This window comes from Pseudophryne corroboree, chromosome 2, assembly GCF_028390025.1.
Source record: "Pseudophryne corroboree isolate aPseCor3 chromosome 2, aPseCor3.hap2, whole genome shotgun sequence".
Classification (NCBI taxonomy): domain Eukaryota; kingdom Metazoa; phylum Chordata; class Amphibia; order Anura; family Myobatrachidae; genus Pseudophryne; species Pseudophryne corroboree.
This window is the reverse complement of record NC_086445.1, coordinates 341,274,924-341,298,550: the sequence shown is the minus strand read 5'-3', so window position 1 is coordinate 341,298,550 and position 23,627 is coordinate 341,274,924. Positions and strand designations below refer to the sequence as shown.

Below are 23,627 nucleotides of genomic sequence, written 5' to 3'. Positions count from 1 at the left end.
AGGGTGGGAAAGAAGTCTGATAACATCCCAACTCCTTTTGATCAAGACCTGCATCTAGAAAAGATTTGTATTTGTATTGGTATTTTTATGGTGTGGGTATATTTAGTTCTCTATTTTTCATATAAATTTGTTTTCCTGCATTGTGGTGTAATCTTATTTATTAAAATTTAATTTGTTATTTTAAAGTTGTATTAGTTCATTGAAACCCAATTACCCAGTACACACTGTTTCTTTCATTTGGGTGATATGCTCTGCATGTGATCTTTTCTAAATCATATGACATTTTACATTGAAATAACGGAATACATTAGCTACTGGCAATTCATAGCGGCATTTGAAAGATTTATTGCCTCCCTGTTTTGCTAATCTCTCATGTAGTCAAACATATTGTGCTGTTAAATTTAATCTAGTTCGTAGATGTGACATCTTCTCTGAACGTTTTGTAAAACTTTTGGTTCTGGTCATGTATTTTAATATTAAACTAATGTTGCATTTACATTTAATAATAGTTTTATTGTATCTAATTTTTATAGATATTCATCTGGATTATTTCATTTCAGGACACCCCCATTTAGTTCTGATGAGGAGTCTGATGTGCCGGATGTGCCTTTGCAGTCAAACAGATGCACTGATCCTGTAAAATCTAAGTGTGCAGTTAGTGGTAAAAGCTTTGTTGGCTTTGCAACTGATGAGAGCGACTCTGATGGAAGTGTACTGGAAGAGATTAAGGTGCCATCGAGACATAAGCGCTATTCTGAAGTGCACGCTCCCGCCAAACCAGTACGAGGTAAAGATTATACAATGTACATAAAAGTAGTATTCCGACTCACCTTACATTCTGTGGCCCAATGCCATCATTGAACCATCAACCATTTTATAGAGATTGATTGATTGATTGATTGATTGATTGATACAAACACACATTGGCTTGCAAAGCTATGCAACACCCTAAAATTAACCCAGGCTGTTAAGGTAAGTTTCTTTCAGGTTTGCGCAGTTTAGGATTGATTTTTGTCCATTGTTCTTGGAGATTTGCTCCAGGTTGTTAAGGTTGGCTGTATAATGCTGGTGGACTGTAGTTTTCAAACAGTGCCACATATTCTCAGTTGGACTGAGATCTGGACTTTTACTGCGTCACTGTAAAACATTAATTTTGTTTTGTACAACCATGCCAGTATTGCTTTGGCCTTGTGCTTGGGATCATTGTCATACTTAAATGTGAACTTTTGCCAAAGCTTTCGTTGTATAGCAGATTAATGGGCACATTGACTGCCATCTGGGCAGGATCTTGCAAGGGGACATTGGGGTCTATTCTATTCGGCAACTAATGATAGCGCCGGGAATTAGCTCCCGACGCTATTCAATTCAGCAACTAGTTACGTCGGCGATGGCCCGTTCTCGCCGACAAAACAGGTTGAATTGTTGGGAGAACGGGCATTCTCCGACTTAACTCCCCGGCGCGAGGCTGATTCCCGACAGAATCAGCCTCGCGCCGGCTGCGAGGCAGCACTTTTGTCGGGTTTCTCTTCTCATCCCCCGGGGATGAGAGAAGAATTCCCGACAATTGCAGGTAATTAGTTGCTGAATTGAATAGCGTCGGGAGCTAATTCCCGGCGCTATTCATTAGTTGCCGAATAGAATCGACCCCATTGTATACTAATTGGGGTTTCCTGTACTCTTACGAAGAAAACAACACAAACCCCCTAAAAATATTGTGTTGACCATTTGTCACGTTGACCTTTGTACCTGTCAACCTATCACACACCTTATATACCCACCAAGCCAGTGCACAACATGTGACGTATTTCATGGGCTACGCACTACAGATGTCAAATGTAGGAAGTGGTCATAATAATTTGACTCGACCTTGTATTAAAAAGTATTTTTTGGGAATGTAAATGATGATTTTGTTTTGTGTGAATATGCATTAAATCTTTATTTTTATATTGATTAGCACCTCTTATAAAAGAACGCACTGAACAGCTTGAAATGGCAAGGTCTTCCCATTCAGCTGACCATAAACCTGTGGGTGGAATCGATGTAGTTTATGCCTTCACAAAAAATGACCTGGATAAGGAACTAAAGGTGAGAGTACTTTTCAAATAAATAACCTAAATCATTTGTTTCAGTGTATGTTACCTAGATAATTATTGCAGAATGGTTTCTTACAGTGATAGTCTTTCAGTAGTTATTTATAAAGCATAAAGACAAATGTAATTATTTTTACAGGTAAGCAACATGTGGCTTTCTAGCTGCTGTGGCACTACGTATCCCAGCATGCCCTTTCATAATTTTAGCATTCCCTTACACAAAAACTGTGTCCAGACATGCTGTGATGTGTAGTTCTTCAGCAGCTGGAGTGCCACACATTGTCTACTCCTGTTACAGTGAATATTGTAGTAGAAAGAAAGGCTTTTAAAGACCCTTCAACATGACCCCTTCCACCAAGTACAAAATGGTCTGCTCCTGGACTTCCCACGTAACGTACAAATGCATTCACCTGTGCTGAAATGATTATTTAATGAGAAAGATGTTACAACACAGGTGACTGCAATCATATCTTATTGGTCATACCTCCCAACATGACCCTCTCCAGGAGGGACAGAATGCTCTGCTCCTGGACTTCCCTCTTAATGTACAGTATGTGTGCCATTATCTGTGCTGAAACACCTTTCTTATACATTAACCTGCTCAGCGCCAGGTGCTGGCAATCATACATTAAGAGAAAAGTCCAGAAGCAGAGCATTGTGTCCCTCATGGAATGGGGTCATGTAGGAGGGTATGCATTTATCGGGTTATTACTTACTTTGCATACCAAGTTATAAAATCTTTAGAGGCAGAGCACACACAGAACTTTCTATATCTGTAAAAATATGCATTAGTACACATGACATTGAAGATTGCGAAAAATTTGAGAGAACACATTTTTGTTCAGACTTAAGTGCATCCAAAGTGCAAGGTCTTCATATACTACCTGCTATTACATTGAGATCACCTCTTTGTTTAAATAAAACGTTTTCCTACTTCTAAATTATTGCTCTTTGATCCTTGTTTATATATTATTTAAACCAAGGGTTCTCAACTCCAGTCCCAATGAACCGCGGAGGCTTGGAGGCGCAGGGCTGTGGGGGCAACGCCACTGATTGCTCTGTGTGTTCAGGAAGGAGCCGGAGGGCACAGTGCGCGCCTCTCCTGTGTGGGTCTCCGGCGGCAGCGGCGTCGTGTCTATTAAATGAAGTGCCGGTTCGTGAGCCAATCAGAGCTCGCGGACCGGCAGCCAATCAGGAGCCGCAGCTGCCGGTCTGCGAGGTCTGATTGGCTCACGAACCGGCACTTCATTTGACAAGCACGCCGCTGGAGACACAGGACAGACACAGCCAGGAGAGGCGCACGCTGTGCCCTCCGGCTCCTTCCCGGACTCGCAGCAGTGGGGGAGGGTGTGTACCTGGCACTGAGGGGGCATATTTGGCACTGGGGGCATATGTGTAGCTGGCACTAGGGGGGCATATGGGTCACTGGGGGCATATATATATCTGGCACTGGGGGGGCATGTTTGGCACTGGGGCATATTTTTATCTGGCACTGTGGGGGAATATCTGGCACTGGGGGCATATGTGGCACTGGGAGCACAGCCCTAGCAACAAGCATTACTCCCTGATAAGCGCAACACCCAGCTTATGAAATCTCCGGCAACAAGCATTATCCCCTAGCAACGAGCAAGACACCTAGTGCATGAAACCCTTGGCAACGAATGTTACCCCATCTGTCAACGAGCTTGACGCCCCTGGCAACAAGCATAACACCTAGCGCATGAAACCTCTGGCAACGAGCATGACACCCTGGGCATCAAAACCACTGGCACCGTGCATGGAAGCAAGAGCATGAAACCCCTGGCAACGAGCAGGTAATTTAAAAGTAATTAGAAGCCTTACTGTAGGGCTTAATGTGTAATGGGCATTGCGGTGTGTGACATAATGTATCACGGACATTGCGGTGTGTATCATAATGTGTCACAGGCATTATGGTGTGTGGTATACTATAGCACAGGCATTGTGGTATGTGGTATAATGTCTCAGGGGCATTGTAGTGTGTGGCATAATGTATAACGGGCATTGCAGTGTGTGTCATAATGTGTCACAGGCACGACGGTGTGGTGTATACTGTATCACAGGCATTGTATGTGCTATAATGTCTCAGGGGCATTGCAGTGTGTAGCATAATGTATAACGGGCATTGCGATGCGTGGCATAATGTCACAGGCATTACGGTGTGTGGCATAATGTGTCAGGGGCATTACGGTGTGTGGCATATTGCGTAATGGGCATTATTGGGCATTATTGTATGTGGCATAATGTATAAGGGCCATTGCAGTGTGTGGCATAATGTATACTGGGCATTACTATAAGGAGGAAAAATGACAAATAATGTAAGGGGCATGAATCAGGATTATTTTTTTTCCTGTGGTGGCCAACGTTTGGGCGTGCAGGTTGCAAAACTAGGGTATAAGGTAGTCTCTTCCTGCAGTGTCACGCCCCTTTATGCAAACCCACACCCATTTCAGCAATGCCACGCCCTTTTTTTGTGGCACATGCGCACATTCATCACTTTGCTACTGGCAATTATGGGGGGGGGGGGGGGTGGCACCAGAGGATGTTTTGGCTTGGGCATTATTGTGTGTGGCATAATGTATAAGTGCCATTGCAGTGTGTGGCATAATGTATGCTGGGCATTACTATAAGGAGGAAAAATGACAAATAATGTAAGGGGCATGAATCCTGTGGTGGCCAACGGATGTGGTGACCAGAGGATGTTTTGGCTTGGGGGAGAAAGATTTCTAGTTACGCCCCTGACCATCCGGTAATGTGTTGTGGATTTCTGTAATCATGCACAGCTAAGTTGATCAATGTGATGAGTCAGTAATTATCCCACCGGCTTCCACAGAGAGAACCCCTCTGGATGTGACTTGTTAGGAAAACTTTGGGGTGCCGTTTGTATAAATGAACATGCTTATCATATAAAATGTGCTGAAAATTTTATTAAATTCCTTACAGTAACTGGGAAGATTCCCGGGAGGCCGGATGGGCTATGGGGCCGAATGCAGCACGTGGCCCGACCTCAGCAGCCCCTGACACTCGCCATACTTCCCAGGGCTGGCCCGACCATTACGCATGCACGTAGAGTGCCACTCTGTGGTAGGCGCCGCCGCTGTATTTTCAGCACCGCGGCTGCTCTGGGGGCTGTGACTAAGCGTCATAACAGAGGTCAGGAGGAGGAGGTGCAGGGAAGGGGCCTCTTTCATAATTTTACGGATCTTACCCGCTGTCACCTCCTGCCCAGGGATAAATGGTGGAGAGTCTGGGGCATGCCGGGGCTGTAATATCCGTCAACGGGAGGAGGTTACACACTGGGGGAACCGTAGCACACAGACAGGGTAAGGAAAGGTACAGGACGGTGCATATGTCCTATAGATGCTCAGTGCAGACACAGTTGGAGTAGTGGTGTTCCCCATATAGATGGCAGATCTGTCCAGTCCCGGCTCTCTATTATCCTCCCCTCTCAGCCCTGGCTTCTCCTTTGCTGCTCGCTTCCCTGCCTCCCACACCACCAAACACTCCGCAACACCAGTCCCACAGGTTCCCCTCACCGCTCCAAGCCCCCTCCCCATCCACGGCACCCGCGACCTCCCCTCTCCTCCCCACAGGTTACCCTCTCATGTTCTCTCTTCCCCATAGATCCAACCCCCCATTCGCAGCAGCCACGGACCCCCCTCCCCCCCATAGACTACCCTCTCCTGTCTTCTCTCTCCTCACAGCCCCCCCATTCGCGTCACCCGCGAACCTCCCCCTCCCTCTTAGGCTACCCTCTCTTATCTTCTCTCCCCTCACAGCCCCTCCATTTGCGCTACCCACAACCCCCCTCCCACCACAGGCTACCCTCTCCTGTCTTCTCTCTCCCCTCACAGCCCCAACCCCCCCATTCACTGCACTTGCGACCCCCCTCGCCCAGGCTACCGTATCATGTCTTCTATCCACCCACGGACCCACACGCCCCTCCACCCATCCCATTCACGGCACCCGCGCACCCCCCGCTCTTCCCTCTCCAGGCTACCCTCTCCTGTCTTCTCTCCCCTCACGGACTCAAACCCCATTCGCTGCACCCGCGCCCCCACAGGCTACCCTCTCCCATCTTCTCTCCATTAACAGCCCCCCCATTCGCTGTACCCGTGATCATAGGTGTGCCTCGAGTGTACAGGCACACCCTAATGCCAGGCATTTCAGGGTTGGATTAACACGGAGGTGATGGTGGGCCAGGTGGCAGCGATGTGTATGGTGCTGCCGCTTAGATGGCAGGCAACCATTTAGACAGAGTCATCGCCGGTGGCACTTCAAATGTGGCACCGGCCGCCAGCCAATTGGAGCTCGCGGACCAAGCTGACGTTTCGTGAGCTAGCCTCCAATTGGTTCTTTTCTATACATTCAAAGCGAGGCTCCAGTTACTTCTTCCAAAAGGAGCTATTTGCATTTAAACTGTGTTTGTGTCATTTATGTGGTTTAGTGTGGTTCTTACTGCTTACTGGCATAATGTGTATAAGTTCTCTCCAGTCTGCTGTAACATGTATAAGGGCTCTGCTGTATGGCGTAACATGTTTAAGGGCTCTGCTGTCTGGCGTAACTTGTATAAAGGCTCTGCTATTTGGCGTAATGTATATAAAGGCTCTGCTATCTGACGTAACTTATATAAGAGCTCTGCTGTCTGGCGTAACGTGTATAAAGGCTCTGCTGTCTGGCGTAATGTGTATAAAGGCTCTGCTATCTGACGTAACTTATATAAGAGCTCTGCTGTCTGGCGTAACGTATATAAAGGCTCTGCTGTCTGGCGTAACGTGTATAAGGGTATGGCGTAATGTGTATAAGGGCTCTGCTGCCTGGAGTAACGTGTACAAGGGGTACTAATGTGTGGTGTAATGTGAATAACGGACACTACTGTGCGGTGTAATGTGTTGTGTATTTGTGCCGCTGCTCTGTCACTTAGTTTAACCAGCCAGCCCCCTGCAGCCTTTGGTCAAAATTGGTAAAAAGTAGAAAATATTGTGAGCTGTGAGGTGGTCGAAATTGACTGGATATGAATGTTATTGGGGTTAATAATAATCTAGGAATAAGAAAGGCCCAAATTATGTGATTTTAGTTTTTTCTGTCAATTTTTGGAAAAAATTTTTAAACCTAAATCAGTCATGGGCAAAATCCAAATTCAGACAACAAATTAGAACCAAAAACAGCAAAAATGGTCTTCTATCTATCTATCTATCTATCTATCTATCTATCTATCTATCTATCTATCTATCTATCTATCTATCTGTCTATCATAGGTGGGTGATATTACAAAATGTTGGTTATAGCATTGTATTGTGATGTTTTGTCCCACCAAATCTGCAGTAATTATGGTGTATAAAATACCACAGATGTTGTTATAGTGGGTTTTTTTTCTCACTGTGATGACTTTTTTACTAGATTACGGACCTTGATGACACTGATTTTGATAGTTCTTCTTTGGAAAAGGAACTATTTGAAGTCCCATCCTCTGGGAAGCGTCTAGAATCAACGGCCCAAAAAAGAAAAGAATTTTGTGCTGCTCCTGTTAAAAATCCTTTTAGTACTACTAAGCTGACAAAAGGAGGTATTTTATTCCGAATGCAGACCTATAAAATACTTTTATAATTTCCTTTGTTGCTGCAAGAATGTGTGCCTTGCTTTTGATTGCCTGAACTCTGTCGCTGACAGAATGATGATACGTGTTTAGCTAATATACAGTATCAGTGATAGTTCTTTCTAACATATTATAGTATTGTCAGGGGTGAATGTAGGGGTCAGGCCGCCCCTAGTTACAACGTTATCAGTCCCCGTCCCCCCCAACCCCCTATCATGTCACTGCCCACTTCATGTTATGGCCTCCTGACTGCCAGAGGGCTCTCATGCAAGTGAGTATGCTATGTGCCCCCCTCCCCAGCAAGTGTCACTCCTAGACACCTACTTCACATACCTAGTGGGAAATCCACCACTGAGTATTATGCATTTTTGAGATACAAAAATATTTTGCATATTTTATTTAAAAGAGAGTAGCGCTTGGGGTTTTAGAGATAAATTTAAACAACTGTGGTCAATTTAAAAACGACTGAAATTTAATATAACGTATGCATTAATACATACTTATAAAAACAGAAAGAAACAAATCCTTCAAAGTGGGGCGGGGGGGTAAAATGTTCCGCCCAGCAAACTTTTGCCCGGTTGAAACTGGGCACATCGGTTATTAATATGATGTTTTTCATAGTTTGATCCATGCTAATTGTGTAATTAAAGAAAGAGATATCACTAAGGGGCCTATTAATTATTACTTGCTGGATATTGCAAGTAATAAGCATTCCCCAAAATGTATCTACAGGGGATCGTTCGCAGGGCTGCTTTCTTACTGAATTTCACCAGCTCTGAAGTGTGAATCATTCTGGTGCTTGGTCCTGATAGCCAACACCATTAGCCATTGTATCATATAGGCTACAAGTTGCAAAATGTCTCTGGAGGGGGCACTTACCACTCGCAATCCCTTTACTTTTACACATCACAGGAGCAGGCTCCTATCAGAGCCCCCTGTCCCTGCATGTGTGTGATGATACACTCTTTGGGGTATATTTAATAAGAGTCGGGTCCATTCCGACATGCAGTTGTCGGAATGGACCCGACAACCCCTATTCAAAGAGCGGCCAAATCCGACTGTCTCATTTGGCCGTCCCCTGTATCTTGTCCTGCCGGTTGCACTGGCAGCGGCCGGCGGGGGAGTTGAGATCGGCGGCCGGAGCTGTCAGCGGTGAGTGATGTCTGCGGCGGCGGGGGAGGCACTGCAGGGAGAGAGGTGCCTGACCGGGGCACAGCCGTCAAGGTACCTCTCATCCCCGATCCCCGTAGCCCGCTGCACTGCTCCCCGTCTCCTCACCTCAATCCGACTTGTTTTCAAGTCGGATTGAGTTTGACGGCCAAAACCTGTCGGATTTGGCCCTGTTTCCGACAGCAGGCGGATCGGCTGGTATTCCGCCGATCCACCTGCTTTCCGATAGCATTCCGTCAAGCCGGGTTTCCTGACTTGTCGGAAAAAATGTGCCCGTATTGAATAGGTCGGAACCCCACCTATTCCAGTTGGAAACTACCGTCTTTCCGACAAGACGGCAGTTTCCGACTCTTATTGAATATACCCCTTTTTGTACATTTAGGCAGACGTATTAAGCCTGGAGAAGTGATAAAGCAGTGATAAGTGCAAGGTGATAATGCACCAGCCAATCAGCTTCAATATGTAAATTGACAGTTGGGAGCTGATTGGCTGGCACATTATCACCTTGGTCTTATCACTGCTTTATCACTTCTCCAGGCTTAATACATCTGCCCCATAATTTCTTATTGACACGAATAGCACCGATAGGATACTAAAATTATTGGGTCTAGATCCCATTAATTAATAAATGGGCCACTAAATGAGACTTGATTATTGTACAAGACTGCGGTAGAGATTAAAAAATAACACCCCAATCTCAAATAAATACATCTTAGACCTTTTGTTCTGTATCATTGCAGGACCCTACCCTATCTTTCAAAAGCATACACATTTTTTAATGATTATGCCATTACTTCAGCTCAAAAAAGCTGCAGACTAATGAAAAAGTGATGCAGAGGTGATACAGTATGTATTATCACACATCTAAATGGTTTTACATTTATTTGTGTAGTACATGTTCAGATAGCAACATAACTCCACTTTCCTCTGACAAAAGCCTGCCCACCACTGTGTATTGTTCCTATATTGCCTATAGACAACCAACCATTATGATGACCAAACAAAGGAGATCACTTTAAAAAACTTAATATTTCTAGGTGGAGAAGGGTCACAATGAAAAAAATAATAAATTGTGCCTACTAGTAAAGCTCTTGTTTGCTACATCAGCTACCTGTTATGCATAAGTAGGACTTTTTACAAGGGATGGACAACTGCAGACCACAGACAGAAGTGTGGCAGTAGTCCAATATAGTCATCAGGCTCCCCAGTAGATACAGCAAATGGTGTCTGCAAGAGAAATCCAAATGTGTTTTTTGTTTGTTTTTTCAGTTTACCTTCTTCAGTGTCTGGAGTTCTTCTATAGCACGATGTTATATTGATCTGTTTGTTCATCTTTTCCCTCTTTCCTAGATGCTCGGGAAGCCGATACGTCCAGCACACTTGTAAGCAGTTTAGTAACTGTGAGTGACTTCAGTGATACATCCGACATATAACCATCACGCCTGAGTCTTTGGCCACAATAAAATATATCAAACTGCTTTAAGTGCCTTAAGGGTTTGTGCTGCCAGTGATGGGAAACTTCAGTGTTTTTATTTGTGTGATTGGTAGATCTGTTTTTTACTTTTATATTATAAAGCAGAAAGGTAGGAAAGGTGTAATTGACATCGTTGCTGTTAATGGATACGCAATGCCAATTATTATCGCTGTATGTCTTTTGGATGAAATCTGATTGTTTCCTGTTCTTTGGCCGGTACAGTGAATTCATATTGTAGCACTTAATGCTCTTATTTCCAGAAGTTTCTATATTTCTTGAACAGGTTGTTTAGTATAAAACATTACTATTGAGAATATAACAGGACCTAATGCAGACAAGATGTCCTGTGGCACTGGGGCAGTGTTTACCAATTAATAGTGTTTGTCCATTTGCAGTATTACTAGTTCTCTGGTAAATATTACGCTGCCAGTTTTCAATACTGTTTAGTTATATTTGAATATTTAATCTAACAAGTATTATTCTTCAGCCAAATAACATGTGGGATAAGTATTGCTCTTAATGGATTAGTTAGTATGAATGCATGTGATGCAGCCATCTATTACAGTTTTGGATTACATCATTGTATGTTTTTGTACTTTTTTTTACTCATTTGAATAGTTGCTCTTTATTACCATAAATGTAAATTTTGTGCATACTCTGACTTGCACAAGAGACAAAGGCTGTGTGTCCCAGGCGGCATTTAGTATGCCGGCTGTTGGGATCCCGGCGCTCAGTATGCCAGCGCCGGAATCCCGACACCCTGCTTACTAACAACTATTCTCCCTCTTGGGGGTCCACGAACCCCCTGGAGGGAGAATAAATAGCGTGGCGCAGTGTGGTGAGCGCAGCGAGCCTGCAAGGAGCTCATTTGCACTCGCCCAGCTGTCGGTATGCCAGCGGTCAGGATCCCAGCGCCGGAATGCTGGCCACCGGGACCCCGTCCGCCGGCATACCATACTACCCCCATGTGTCCCTACCCCAACTTTTTTGTTTATGGACACTTGCGGCGGGATGTAATGGCATCCGAGATCACCGGAGGTGCGGAATGCTGGCCGATCTCAGATGTTTATTTTAAAGGGGCAATCACTTACAAGGCATGGTTTTAAAAAATTGTCCAAGATCGTCCAGCATCCCACACCTCCGGCGATCTTGGACGCCATTACATCCTGCCCTACATCTTGAAGAGTGTTTGTGTTATGTCTGCCCTTATGAAAACATAACTACTTGCAGTAAAATGATCTGTGGGATTACACTTGCAAAATAAATTATTTGTTATCCCACATTTACTGTATTAGCTGGTAACCTTTGTCTCTGTGTCATGCATTATTACACGCTCTATTTTTACCCTCTGTTTGTATTGCACCTATGCCAAAAACAGTATTAAAATCCTGTCCTCACCTAAATGTGATCATTCCTTTTATGTTTCAAATAAAGTGTTAATAAAAAACAAAGAAAGATAAACAGAAGTCTAATGCCGTTGAGGACTCTGAAGGACACTTAGGAAATTGGCACAAACTAAAGTTGCCCATAGAAACCAGTTAAGTATTAAAGGGTCCATATATCAGTTGGCTATTTCCCCTGAACGGATTTGCTGAATTCCTATCTCAGTCTCTCAGACGATCTGCAAAATGCCACAGGTGAAAAATCCCAGACTCTCCAATTTCCATCATTTTTAGGTTGGAATCATCGAATTGAGGATTTCTTAGTGATGGATTTTGCAAATCGACAGACACTTTTGCACGGCTATGATCAGTTACTCAGACATGCGCGGAGACGCACAGGACTAGTCCGCCCCGTATGTCTGGCTCTGCCCCGCCGCACAAGTACAAAAGCATCGCCCAGCGACAATGCTTTTGTACTTGAGTAGATCCCTGTAGAAGCGATCGCAGGGGTGAGATGGCCGTCGGCTGTCTGACATGCGCCGGCTCACAGCGGCGCCTGCGCAGTTCAGACCTGATCGGCTGCTGTGCGAAAAGCGATCAGGTCTGAATTAGGCCCCCAGTCATCAGCATACACAGGATTTTGCCGACAGATTGGTGATGTATGAGCCCCATTAGTTTTAGGTTTCTAACCTGCACTACATTAATATCAGATGCTGGGGGTAATTCCAAGTTGATCGCAGCAGGAATTTTGTTAGCAATTGGGCAAAACCATGTGCACTGCAGGGGAGGCAGATATAAATGTGCAGAGAGAGTTAGATTTGGGTGTGGTGTGTTCAATCTGCAATCTAATTTGCAGTGTAAAAATAAAGCAGGCAGTATTTACCCTGCACAGAAACAAAATAACCCACCCAAATCTTACTCTCTCTGCACATGTTATATCTGCCCCCCCTGCACTGCACATGGTTTTGCCTAACTGCTAAAAAATGTCCTGCTGCGATCAACTTGGAATTACCCCCGCTGACTGGTTTTATGAAAATCATTTTATGTTGCCTCAGTTTTCATAAATGTCCCTTGACAGCGGCAACATTAGGAGTACGGATCCCTGGTGTCAAGTGTCCTAAGCTGTGTACCACTTTAAAATGTCCAGATTTCTTGCCTGTTTTTATCCTAATCAAACTCTGTCAGAATTTGCACGTAAAATGAACTTATATCATATGAAACCTCAGAAAGATAAGTACAGAAATCAAAACAAAAGCTGAAGAGGTAATTTTATCCAATTCCAAGGGATTTCAAGAATCAGATTTCGCTGTAAGCAGCTGTTGCAGAACTTTAAGCTTACACATGACCGTCAGCTTATGGTGATACTTGTAATTCGGTATGAGCAGGAGACCCACAGGTTGGTGTCCTTCATTATTCGTTATTAATTGATGCGACCACGAAAACCCCGGCGGCAGCAGTGTTCACACGCAGTTCCCGTCCTGCGCATGCACTAGCAACCAATGTAATCTGACCGCATTGGCTGCGGACGCCTCTTTCTGATTGAAAGGCAGAGGCATTTGCGGGGCAGGCACGGGGTTGCATTGCTGGGGGGCAGAGCCGGCCCTAACCAATATGATGCCCTAGGCAAGATTTTGGCTGGTGCCCCCTAGCACAACCGCTGGTTCCGCCTCTGACCTTGCACCTCTTTCCCAGCACCATCACCCCTCACCCATAGCAGTCCTTATTTTGGTGTTTGTACCCCCTATATATTAAATAGGAACAGTTCGCACATTTGGCGCACAGCCCAAAAAGGGGTGTGTTTTTGCTGGCAAGGGGCATGGCCACACAATAGTAACCCCAATTCCATTTACGCCACACAGTACTGCAACTTTATTCACATTTGATCATGCGATAGTGTCCATAATTCATATTACATCCCACAGTAGTATCACTTTACCTTATAAACGTTACTCCTCACAGTAGAGCCCCTTATTCACATTACATCACACTGAATTGCTCCTTATTCACATTACACCACACCTTATTGCTCTTTATTCACATTAGACAACAGTAGTTCCCTTTCTATACGCAACGCCACATAGTAGAGCACCTTATACACATAATGCCACACATTAGTAATGCATTTATACACATAATTCCACACAGTAATGCCCCTTACACATATGAGACACATTATTAGTGTCCTTATAAACATAATGCGCCTTACACATGACAACCTTTATTAATGCCCTTTTACACATAATGTCCCTTACACATATGGCGCACATTATTAATGCCCTTATACATATAATGACACACACAGTGCCCCCTACACATTTGCTGCACATTATTAGTGCGCCTATACACATAATGACACACATACAGTAGTACCCTGTTACACATATGCCGCACATTATTAATGCCCTTATATACATAATGACACACATAGTGCCCCTTACTCATATGTTGCACATTATTAATGCATTTCTCTGACGTCCTAGTGGATGCTGGGAACTCCGTAAGCACCATGGGGAATAGCGGCTCCGCAGGAGACTGGGCACAACTAAAGAAAGCTTTAGGACTACCTGGTGTGCACTGGCTCCTCCCACTATGACCCTCCTCCAGACCTCAGTTAGATTTCTGTGCCCGGCCGAGCTGGATGCACACTAGGAGGCTCTCCTGAGCTCCTAGAAAGAAAGTATATTTTAGGTTTTTTATTTTACAGTGAGACCTGCTGGCAACAGGCTCACTGCAACGAGGGACTAAGGGGAGAAGAAGCGAACCTACCTAACTGGTGGTAGCTTGGGCTTCTTAGGCTACTGGACACCATTAGCTCCAGAGGGATCGCACACAGGACCCGACCTCGTCGTCCGGTCCCGGAGCCGCGCCGCCGTCCCCCTTACAGAGCCAGAAGCAAGAAGTGTCCGGAAAATCGGCGGCTGAAGACTTCTGTCTTCTCCAAGGTAGCGCACAGCACTGCAGCTGTGCACCATTGCTCCTCATGCACACCACACACTCCGGTCACTGATGGGTGCAGGGGGGGGGGGGGGGGGGGGGGGCGCCCTGAGCAGCAATATTAACACCTTGGCTGGCAAAACTGACACCATATATAGCCCTAGAGGTTATATAGGTGTAAATTACCCCTGCCAGATTTACACAAACAGCGGGAGAAAGCCCGCCGAAAAAGGGGCGGAGCCATCTTCCTCAGCACACTGGCGCCATTTTCCCTCACAGCTCCGCTGGAGGGATCGCTCCCTGGCTCTCCCCTGCAGTCCTGCACTACAGAAAGGGTAAAAAAGAGAGGGGGGGCGATAAATTTAGGCGCAGTATATATAATACAAGCAGCTATAGGGGAAAACACTCTGTAAAGTGATATCCCTGTGTTATATAGCGCTCTGGTGTGTGCTGGCATACTCTCCCTCTGTCTCCCCAAAGGGCTTTGTGGGGTCCTGTCCTCTGTCAGAGCATTCCCTGTGTGTGTGCTGTGTGTCTGTACTGCTGTGTCGACATGTATGATGAGGATAATGATGTGGAGGCAGAGCAAATGCCTGTGAATGTGATGTCACCCCCTGCGGGGTCGACACCTGTGTGGATGGACTTATGGAAGGAATTACGTGACAGTGTCAGCTCCTTACATAAAAGGTTTGACGACATAGGACAGCCGGCTACTCAGCTTGTACCTGTCCAAGCGTCTCAAATGTCATCAGGGGCTTTAAAAGGGTTCACTATGGCTGGCCGGCGGTCGGGCTCCCGGCGACCAGCATACCGGCGCCGGGAGGCCGACCGCCGGCTTACCGACAGTGTGGCGAGCGCAAATGAGCCCCTTGCGGGCTCGCTGCGCTCGCCGCGCTACGGGCACGGTGGCGCGCTACGCGCGCCACACTATTCTCCCTCTATGGGGGTCGTGGACCCCCACGAGGGAAAATAAGTGTCGGTATGCCGGCTGTCGGGCTCCCGGCGCCGGTATACTGAGCGCCGGGAGCCCGACCGCCGGCATACAGAAGACCACCCCTTTAAAACGCCCGCTACCTCAGATGGCAGACACAGATGTTGACACGGATACCGACTCCAGTGTCGACGACGATGAGACTAGTGTACCTTCCAATAGGGCCACCCGTTACATGATTGAGGCAATGAAAAATGTATTACACATTTCTGATAGTACCCCAGGTACCACAAAAAAGGGTATTATGTTTGGTGAGAAAAAACTACCAGTAGTTTTTCCTGCATCTGAGGAATTAAATGGTGTGTGAGGAAGCGTGGACTTCCCCCGATAAGAAATTGATAATTTCTAAACGGTTATTGGCAGCGTACCCTTTCCCGCCAGAGGATAGGTCACGTTGGGAAACACCCCCTAGGGTAGATAAAGCGCTTACACGTTTATCAAAAAAGGTGGCACTACCGTCTCCGGATACGGCCGCCCCAAAAGGAACCTGCTGAGAGAAAGCAGGAGGCTACCCTAAAAGCTATATATACACACACGGGCATTATATTGCGACCAGCGATTGCATCGGCATGGATGTGCAGTGCTGCTGCTGCGTGGTCAGATTCCCTGTCGGATAATATTGATACTCTGGATAGGGACAATATTTTGCTGACAATAGAGCATATAAAAGACGCTGTCTTATACATGCGTGATGCACAGAGGGATATTTGCCGGCTGGCATCAAAAATAAGCGCAAGGTCCATTGCCGCCAGAAGGGGGTTATGGACTCGGCAGTGGTCAGGTGATGCCGATTCAAAAAGGCACAGCGTCCGGTAAGTCCACAGCATGACGCTGGGGCTTCACAGGCGGACCCGGGTACGGTGGGGGCCCGTCTCAGAAATTTCAGCTCGCAGTGGGCTCTCTCACAGGTGGATCCCTGGATCCTTCAAGTAGTATCTCAGGGGTACAGGCTGGAATTCGAGGCGTCTCCCCCCCCGCCGTTTCCTAAAATCTGCCTTACCAGCAACTCCCTCTGCCAGGGAGGCAGTGTTGGTGGCTATCCAAAAACTGTATTCACAGCAAGTGATTGTCAAGGTACCCCTCCTTCAACAAGGAAAGGGTTACTATTCCACAATGTTTGTGGTACCGAAACCGGACGGTTCGGTGAGACCCATCTTAAATTTAAAATCCTTGAACACATATATCAAAAGATTCAAGTTCAAGATGGAATCGCTCAGGGCGGTTATTGCGAGCCTGGACGAGGGGGATTACATGGTATCCCTGGACATCAAGGATGCTTACCTGCATGTCCCCATTTACCATCCTCACCAGGAGTACCTCAGATTTGTGGTACAGGATTGCCATTACCAATTCCAGACACTGCCGTTTGGGCTGTCCACAGCACCGAGGGTGTTTACCAAGGTAATGGCAGAAATGATGATACTCCTTCGAAAAAAGGGAGTTTTAATTATCCCGTAATTGGAAAATCTCCTTATAAAGGCGAGGTCCAGGGAGCAGTTGTTGGTCGGGGTAGCACTATCTCGGGAAGTGCTACAACAGCACGGATGGATTCTAAACATTCCAAAGTCACAGCTGGTTCCTACCACACGCCTACTGTTCCTGGGGATGGTTCTGGACACAGTACAGAAAAAAGTGTTTCTCCCGCTGGAGAAAGCCAAGGAGCTGTCATCTCTAGTCAGAGACCTCCTGAAACCAAAACAGGTATCGGTGCATCACTGCACACGAGTCCTGGGAAAAATGGTAGCTTCCTACGAAGCAATTCCATTCGGCAGGTTCCATGCAAGAACCTTTCAGTAGGACCTCTTGGACAAGTGGTCAGGATCGCATCTTCAGATGCATCGGCTGATAACCCTGTCTCCAAGGACCAGGGTATCTCTACTGTGGTGGCTGCAGAGTGCTCATCTTCAAGAGGGCCGCAGATTCGGCATACAGGACTGGGTCCTGGTGACAACGGATGCCAGTCTTCGAGGCTGGGGAGCAGTCACACAGGGAAGAAACTTCCAAGGACTTTGGTCAAGTCAGGAGTCGTCCCTACACATAAATATTCTGGAACTGAGGGCCATTTACAATGCCCTAAGTCAGGCAAGGCCCCTGCTTCAAAACCAGCCGGTACTGATCCAATCAGACAACATCACGGCGGTCGCCCATGTAAACCGACAGGGCGGCACGAGAAGCAGGATGGCGATGGCAGAAGCCACAAGGATTCTCCGATGGGCGGAAAATCACGTCTTAGCACTGTCAGCAGTGTTCATTCCGGGAGTGGACAACTGGGAAGCAGACTTCCTCAGCAGACACGACCTACACCCGGGAGAGTGGGGACTTCATCCAGAAGTCTTCCAACTGATGGTAAACCGTTGGGAAAGGCCACAGGTGGACATGATGGCGTCCCGCCTAAAAAACTAGAGAGATATTGCGCCAGGTCAAGGGACCCTCAGGCGATAGCTGTGGACGCTCTAGTGACACCGTGGGTGTACCAATCGGTTTATGTGTTCCCTCCTCTGCCTCTCATACCAAAGGTACTGAGAATAATAAGAAAACGAGGAGTAAGAACGATACTCGTGGTTCCGGATTGGCCAAGAAGAGCTTGGTACCCAGATCTGCAAGAAATGATATCAGAGGACCCATGGCCTCTAACGCTCAGACAGGATCTGCTACAGCAGGGGCCCTGTCTGTACCAAGACTTACCGCGGCTGCGTTTGACGGCATGGCGGTTGAATACCGGATCCTGAAGGAAAAGGGCATTCCGGAGGAAGTCGTTCCTACACTGATAAAAGCCAGGAAAGAAGTAACCGCAAACCATTATCACCGTATTTGGTGAAAATATGTTGCGGGGTGTGAGGCCAGGAAGGCCCCAACAGAAGAATTTCAGCTGGGTCGATTTCTGCACTTCCTACAGTCAGGAGTGACTATGGGCCTAAAATTGGGTTCCATTAAGGTCCAGATTTCGGCTCTGTCCATTTTCTTCCAGAAAGAACTGGCTTCACTACCTGAAGTTCAGACATTTGTAAAGGGAGTGCTGCATATTCACCCCCCTTTTGTGCCTCCAGTGGCACCTTGGGATCTCAACGTGGTGTTGAGTTTCCTAAAATCACATTGGTTTGAGCCACTAAAAACCGTGGATCTGAAATATCTCACGTGGAAAGTGGTCATGTTATTGGCCTTGGCTTCGGCCAGGCGTGTATCAGAATTGGCGGCTTTGTCATATAAAAGCCCTTATCTGATTTTCCATATGGATAGGGCAGAATTGAGGACTCGTCCTCAGTTTCTCCCTAAGGTGGTATCAGCTTTTCACTTGAACCAACCTATTGTAGTGCCTGCGGCTACTAGGGACTTGGAGGATTCCAAGTTACTGGACGTAGTCCGGGCCCTGAAAATATATGTTTCCAGGACGGCTGGAGTCAGGAAAACTGACTCACTATTTATCCTGTATGCACCCAACAACCTGGGTGCTCCTGCTTTTAAGCAGACTATTGCTCGCTGGATTTGTAGCACAATTCAGCTGGCGCATTCTGCGGCTGGACTGCCGCATCCTAAATCAGTAAAAGCCCACTCCACGAGGAAGGTGGGCTCATCTTGGGCGGCTGCCCGAGGGGTCTCGGCTTTACAACTTTGCCGAGCTGCTACTTGGTCAGGGGCAAACACGTTTGCTAAATTCTACAAATTTGATACCCTGGCTGAGGAGGACCTTGAGTTCTCTCATTCGGTGCTGCAGAGTCATCCGCACTCTCCCGCCCGTTTGGGAGCTTTGGTATAATCCCCATGGTCCTTACGGAGTTCCCAGCATCCACTAGGACGTCAGAGAAAATAAGATTTTACTCACCGGTAAATCTATTTCTCGTAGTCCGTAGTGGATGCTGGGCGCCCATCCCAAGTGCGGATTGTCTGCAATACTTGTATATAGTTATTGCCTAACTAACGGGTTATTGTTATGAGCCATCTGTTGAGAGGCTCAGTTATGTTTCATACTGTTAACTGGGTATAGTATCACGAGTTATACGGTGTGATTGGTGTGGCTGGTATGAGTCTTACCCGGGATTCAAAATCCTTCCTTATTGTGTCAGCTCTTCCGGGCGCAGTATCCTAACTGAGGTCTGGAGGAGGGTCATAGTGGGAGGAGCCAGTGCACACCAGGTAGTCCTAAAGCTTTCTTTAGTTGTGCCCAGTCTCCTGCGGAGCCGCTATTCCCCATGGTCCTTACGGAGTTCCCAGCATCCACTACGGACTACGAGAAATAGATTTACCGGTGAGTAAAATCTTATTTTTTACATGACACACATAATGCTCCTTACACATATTCTGAACACTACTGCACAACTAACCCACTTACATGCACACAGCACTCACACTGCCACTAACACTGTGACCTCTGCCTCTGCTTGGATACAGATGTGTCCTCATAAATCTTGCCTCAATGCTAACGTCGGGCACCTTTTTTTTAATGAAAATGCATCTTATTTGCATTGCTATGTGTCTAGGATGCACAAGTAGCTTCTGCTGATTAAAATGATATGCAGCATGCCTATATACTGTGTGAGATTGTGGCTGTATCTGCATATGAAATGCTGCACACAGAATATAGGCATGCTACATATCATTTTAATCAGCAGAAGCTGCTGATGCTCCTAGGCATATCAAATGCCATAGGCAATTGCCTAGTTTGCCTATGCCTATGGCCGGCTCTGCTGGGGGGGGCGCGGGCAAAGTGGGGGGGGGGGACGAGTCGCAGCGTTTTTGATGATCAAGAAAATGGTTGCGAACCTCGTGCATACGCAGCCTAGTTGTGGGCTGCAGGTGGTCATCCACAGTTGCGACTGCAAAGCCACTGGGCATGCCATTTAGCATGCTGTGGGCAGCCTTGTCCTGCGATGGGCAGCCCCCAGCATGCGATAGCAAGGATTTCAGTTACTGAATAACCCCCTATATACGCTATTCTGTTACGTTATAGTGCCTTTATCCACTCTTCCTTTTCTACTTCAATAACTTATTTTCATGTTTACTTGGTACATTAGTCAGAGCTGATATTTCCTGACATTTCATAAGTGACTGTGCACAAAGATGGTGATGGTTTGGTGCATCTACACCCAGAATGTATAAATGCACAAACCATTTGATTATATTGAAATGCATCTATTTCACCCCAGAGCATACAACATGTAGTTCACTCTTTTAAGGAATGATCCCGTGTCTGTGGTTCTGATTCATAGGTGTACCATAATAGCACAGTCTCTGCATCTTTGTAGGCAATAACTGTGCTAATATATGCAAATCCCACAGGAAACTCCTTAGGTATAAAGATGCCCACTGCCGGCTTCCGTGATCCGCTGCTGCTTCCAAAAATGCAGCATCACACCATCTGCGTGACCATCAGACATCTGAGTTAACCTCAGTTAACCGGTTAAATTATGCAACCAGGGCCAATGAAGCGGTGTCCAAGGACAACAGCCTTTGACTTCACCTCGCCCAGAAAATGGGGCCAATATGCGTACGTCCAATTATCGTGTCAAACTGATTTCCCACAATACATAGGGGAAAAGCAATTTAATGTTTTATATACAGCATATATTTTTCTACACAATTTTTTTGAGTTTTTTATTTTATTTTATAATAACAATAAAACTATTAGTATTTTTCACCTGCCCTATTTTCAATTCAATGCTTTCCTCCTCCTCCCTGGTGGCACCGGTAAGATGACCACAACATGCACAGAACTCGGCCAATAATAGTTAACCATCAATGGTTACCTAACAGTCACTGATTCATATCACTACCGTATACCATAAAAATAGCTATTTTTATGGTACAGGTTGAGTATCCCATATCCACATATTCCGAAATACGGAATATTCCGAAATACGGACTTTTTTGAGTGAGAATGAGATAGTGAAAACTTTGTTTTTTGATGGCTCAATGTACACAAACTTTATTTAATACACAAAGTTATTAAAAATATTGTATTAAATGACCATCAGGCTGTGTGTATAAGGTGTATATGGAACATAAATGAATTGTGTGAATGTACACACACTTTGTTTAATGCACAAAATTATAAAAAAAAATTGGCTAAAATGACCTTCAGGCTGTGTGTATAAGGTGTATATGTAACAAATGCATTCTGTGCTTAGAGTTAGGTCCCATCACCATGATATCTCATTATGGTATGCAATTATTCCAAAATACAGAAAAATCCGATATCCAAAATACCTCTGGTCCCAAGCATTTTGGATAAGGGATACTCAACCTGTATACTGTGGGTTTTTTTACGTGGGTTTTTTTTTTAAATAAAATTGTGTTTGATAATTTCTAAAATAAAATGACAATTTCTCAGTGGTTTGTTGGCAAATATTAGCCAGTTAAATGGTTTAATTTACCTGTGCTACTCTTTTTGTTATAAAAAGCACAATTCAATAGGCGTCATAGAAACAGATCACAGTGGATTAGAAGTAATTCTATTCATATTCATTTAATGGTGCTTTTATAGAAAGAAAGAAAAAGAAAGAAAGAACATTCACCTGACATCACAGAAACAGAGAGCTGGCTACTTTTATTTTGTGTGTTTATGAGGAGTTTAAGTGGAGAAGTAAAATGTTGTAGGAAAGTATTAAGTATAAATATATAAAGTGATTGCCAATTGTGATGAGATTTTTTGTAAGTTGTATTACTTCTTATTTAGCTTTTGCCAATTGGAGGTGTATTTTCCACTCTTTGTTTTTCCAATTTTTTTTACAGCCCTGTGTGTGATTTTTGTGCGAGTATAGTGTGTTTGTGGGTTTTTTTATGTTTTATATTTTGTTTATGTATTTCTGTTAAAGACTCTGGACCAAATGTAATAGAGTGTGAGTTTCAGAAAGTGACAGATTTGGTAAGGTTTTTCAGTGTTTGTTTTTTTAAATACTTGATGACTTTGTCATTGCACCTAATTATTATGATATTAATTTTAGTACCATTCACAAACTTTAACAAAGGAAAATTTCATTCCTAATAATAAAAAAACAAACAAACAAGTGCCTTATCAGGTGTCCTTGACGTTTCCACAAACTCTGGTCTCTCAGAAGCTCTGGGATCTTGCAATACCTTCCTTTTGCAGATATAACTGAAAATGTGAAGATAATATATATACAGTATCTAAAATCATCTGTGTGTTAATAGAGACTTAAGGCCCGTATTGACGGGCGGATGTGGGAGAGATGTGTGCTGAGCGAACCGCTCAGCACACATCTCTCCCACCTCTCAGCACAGCGCGATGTGTGCTGAACGTGCGGGGGGAGACGGGGGGGCCGCTCATTTCACCCAGCGGGTGAAATGAGCGACCTGCTAGATTGGCCTGCACGGCAGGCCAATCTAGCACCAGCGATAGCGATGCGCGAGGCTGCGCATCGCTATCGCTGTAGGGGCTACACACGGAACGATCATGCTTAAAATCTAAGCAATCTGGTCAGATTGCTTAGATTATCGCTCCGTGAGTACCCCATTTAGAACTATATACGTGGCATATATATCTTGGTTGAACTGTATGTGGTGCACATGGCCTGCACTGACCAAATTGCCTCTGAGTGCCTGTGGAGCAGACCCTCCCCATACTTGTCCACTGGCACCATTTATATCTGGCACTGCTCCAGAGTGTAGAAAATTCTCACATGCGCCATCTTTTTGAATATATCACCGGAAAGATGGAGCTGCTAGAAGTGGCATTGGGGCGGGGGGGAGGAAAGGGGTGGTGGTGGTGGTGGGGGGGGGGTGCTCCTCTGGACAGCCAGCCCTTAAAACATCCATGAGCTATATTGTGATATATTGCATCCATCAAAATGCAATGACAGATGCAATAAAGCCTTGAGATACATAACCGAGCCATACTGTTAACTCTTAAGTTGAATAATCAAGATCATAATAGATGTAGATTGTTAATTGGTACAGATGGTATTATTTACAGTAAGATGTATCATTTAGAGTACCAGTAAATAGGGGGCTAAATGTG

General features: G+C 45.4%; 1 protein-coding gene across 5 annotated transcripts in view; it reads left to right on the top strand.

Moving 5' to 3' along the window:
• DZIP1 (DAZ interacting zinc finger protein 1) overlaps positions 1–11,751 on the top strand; it is a 191,380-nt gene extending 179,629 nt beyond the window's left edge. For all 5 annotated transcript variants that reach the window (XM_063953023.1, XM_063953026.1, XM_063953025.1 and 2 more), the window contains 4 exons: positions 561–787; positions 1,955–2,085; positions 7,509–7,674; positions 10,225–11,751. In XM_063953023.1, coding sequence (XP_063809093.1) covers positions 561–787; positions 1,955–2,085; positions 7,509–7,674; positions 10,225–10,307 — 607 coding nt within the window. In that variant the 3' untranslated portion in view covers positions 10,308–11,751. The remainder of the gene's footprint in view (positions 1–560; positions 788–1,954; positions 2,086–7,508; positions 7,675–10,224) is intronic.
• The last annotated feature ends 11,876 nt before the right edge of the window (positions 11,752–23,627 follow it).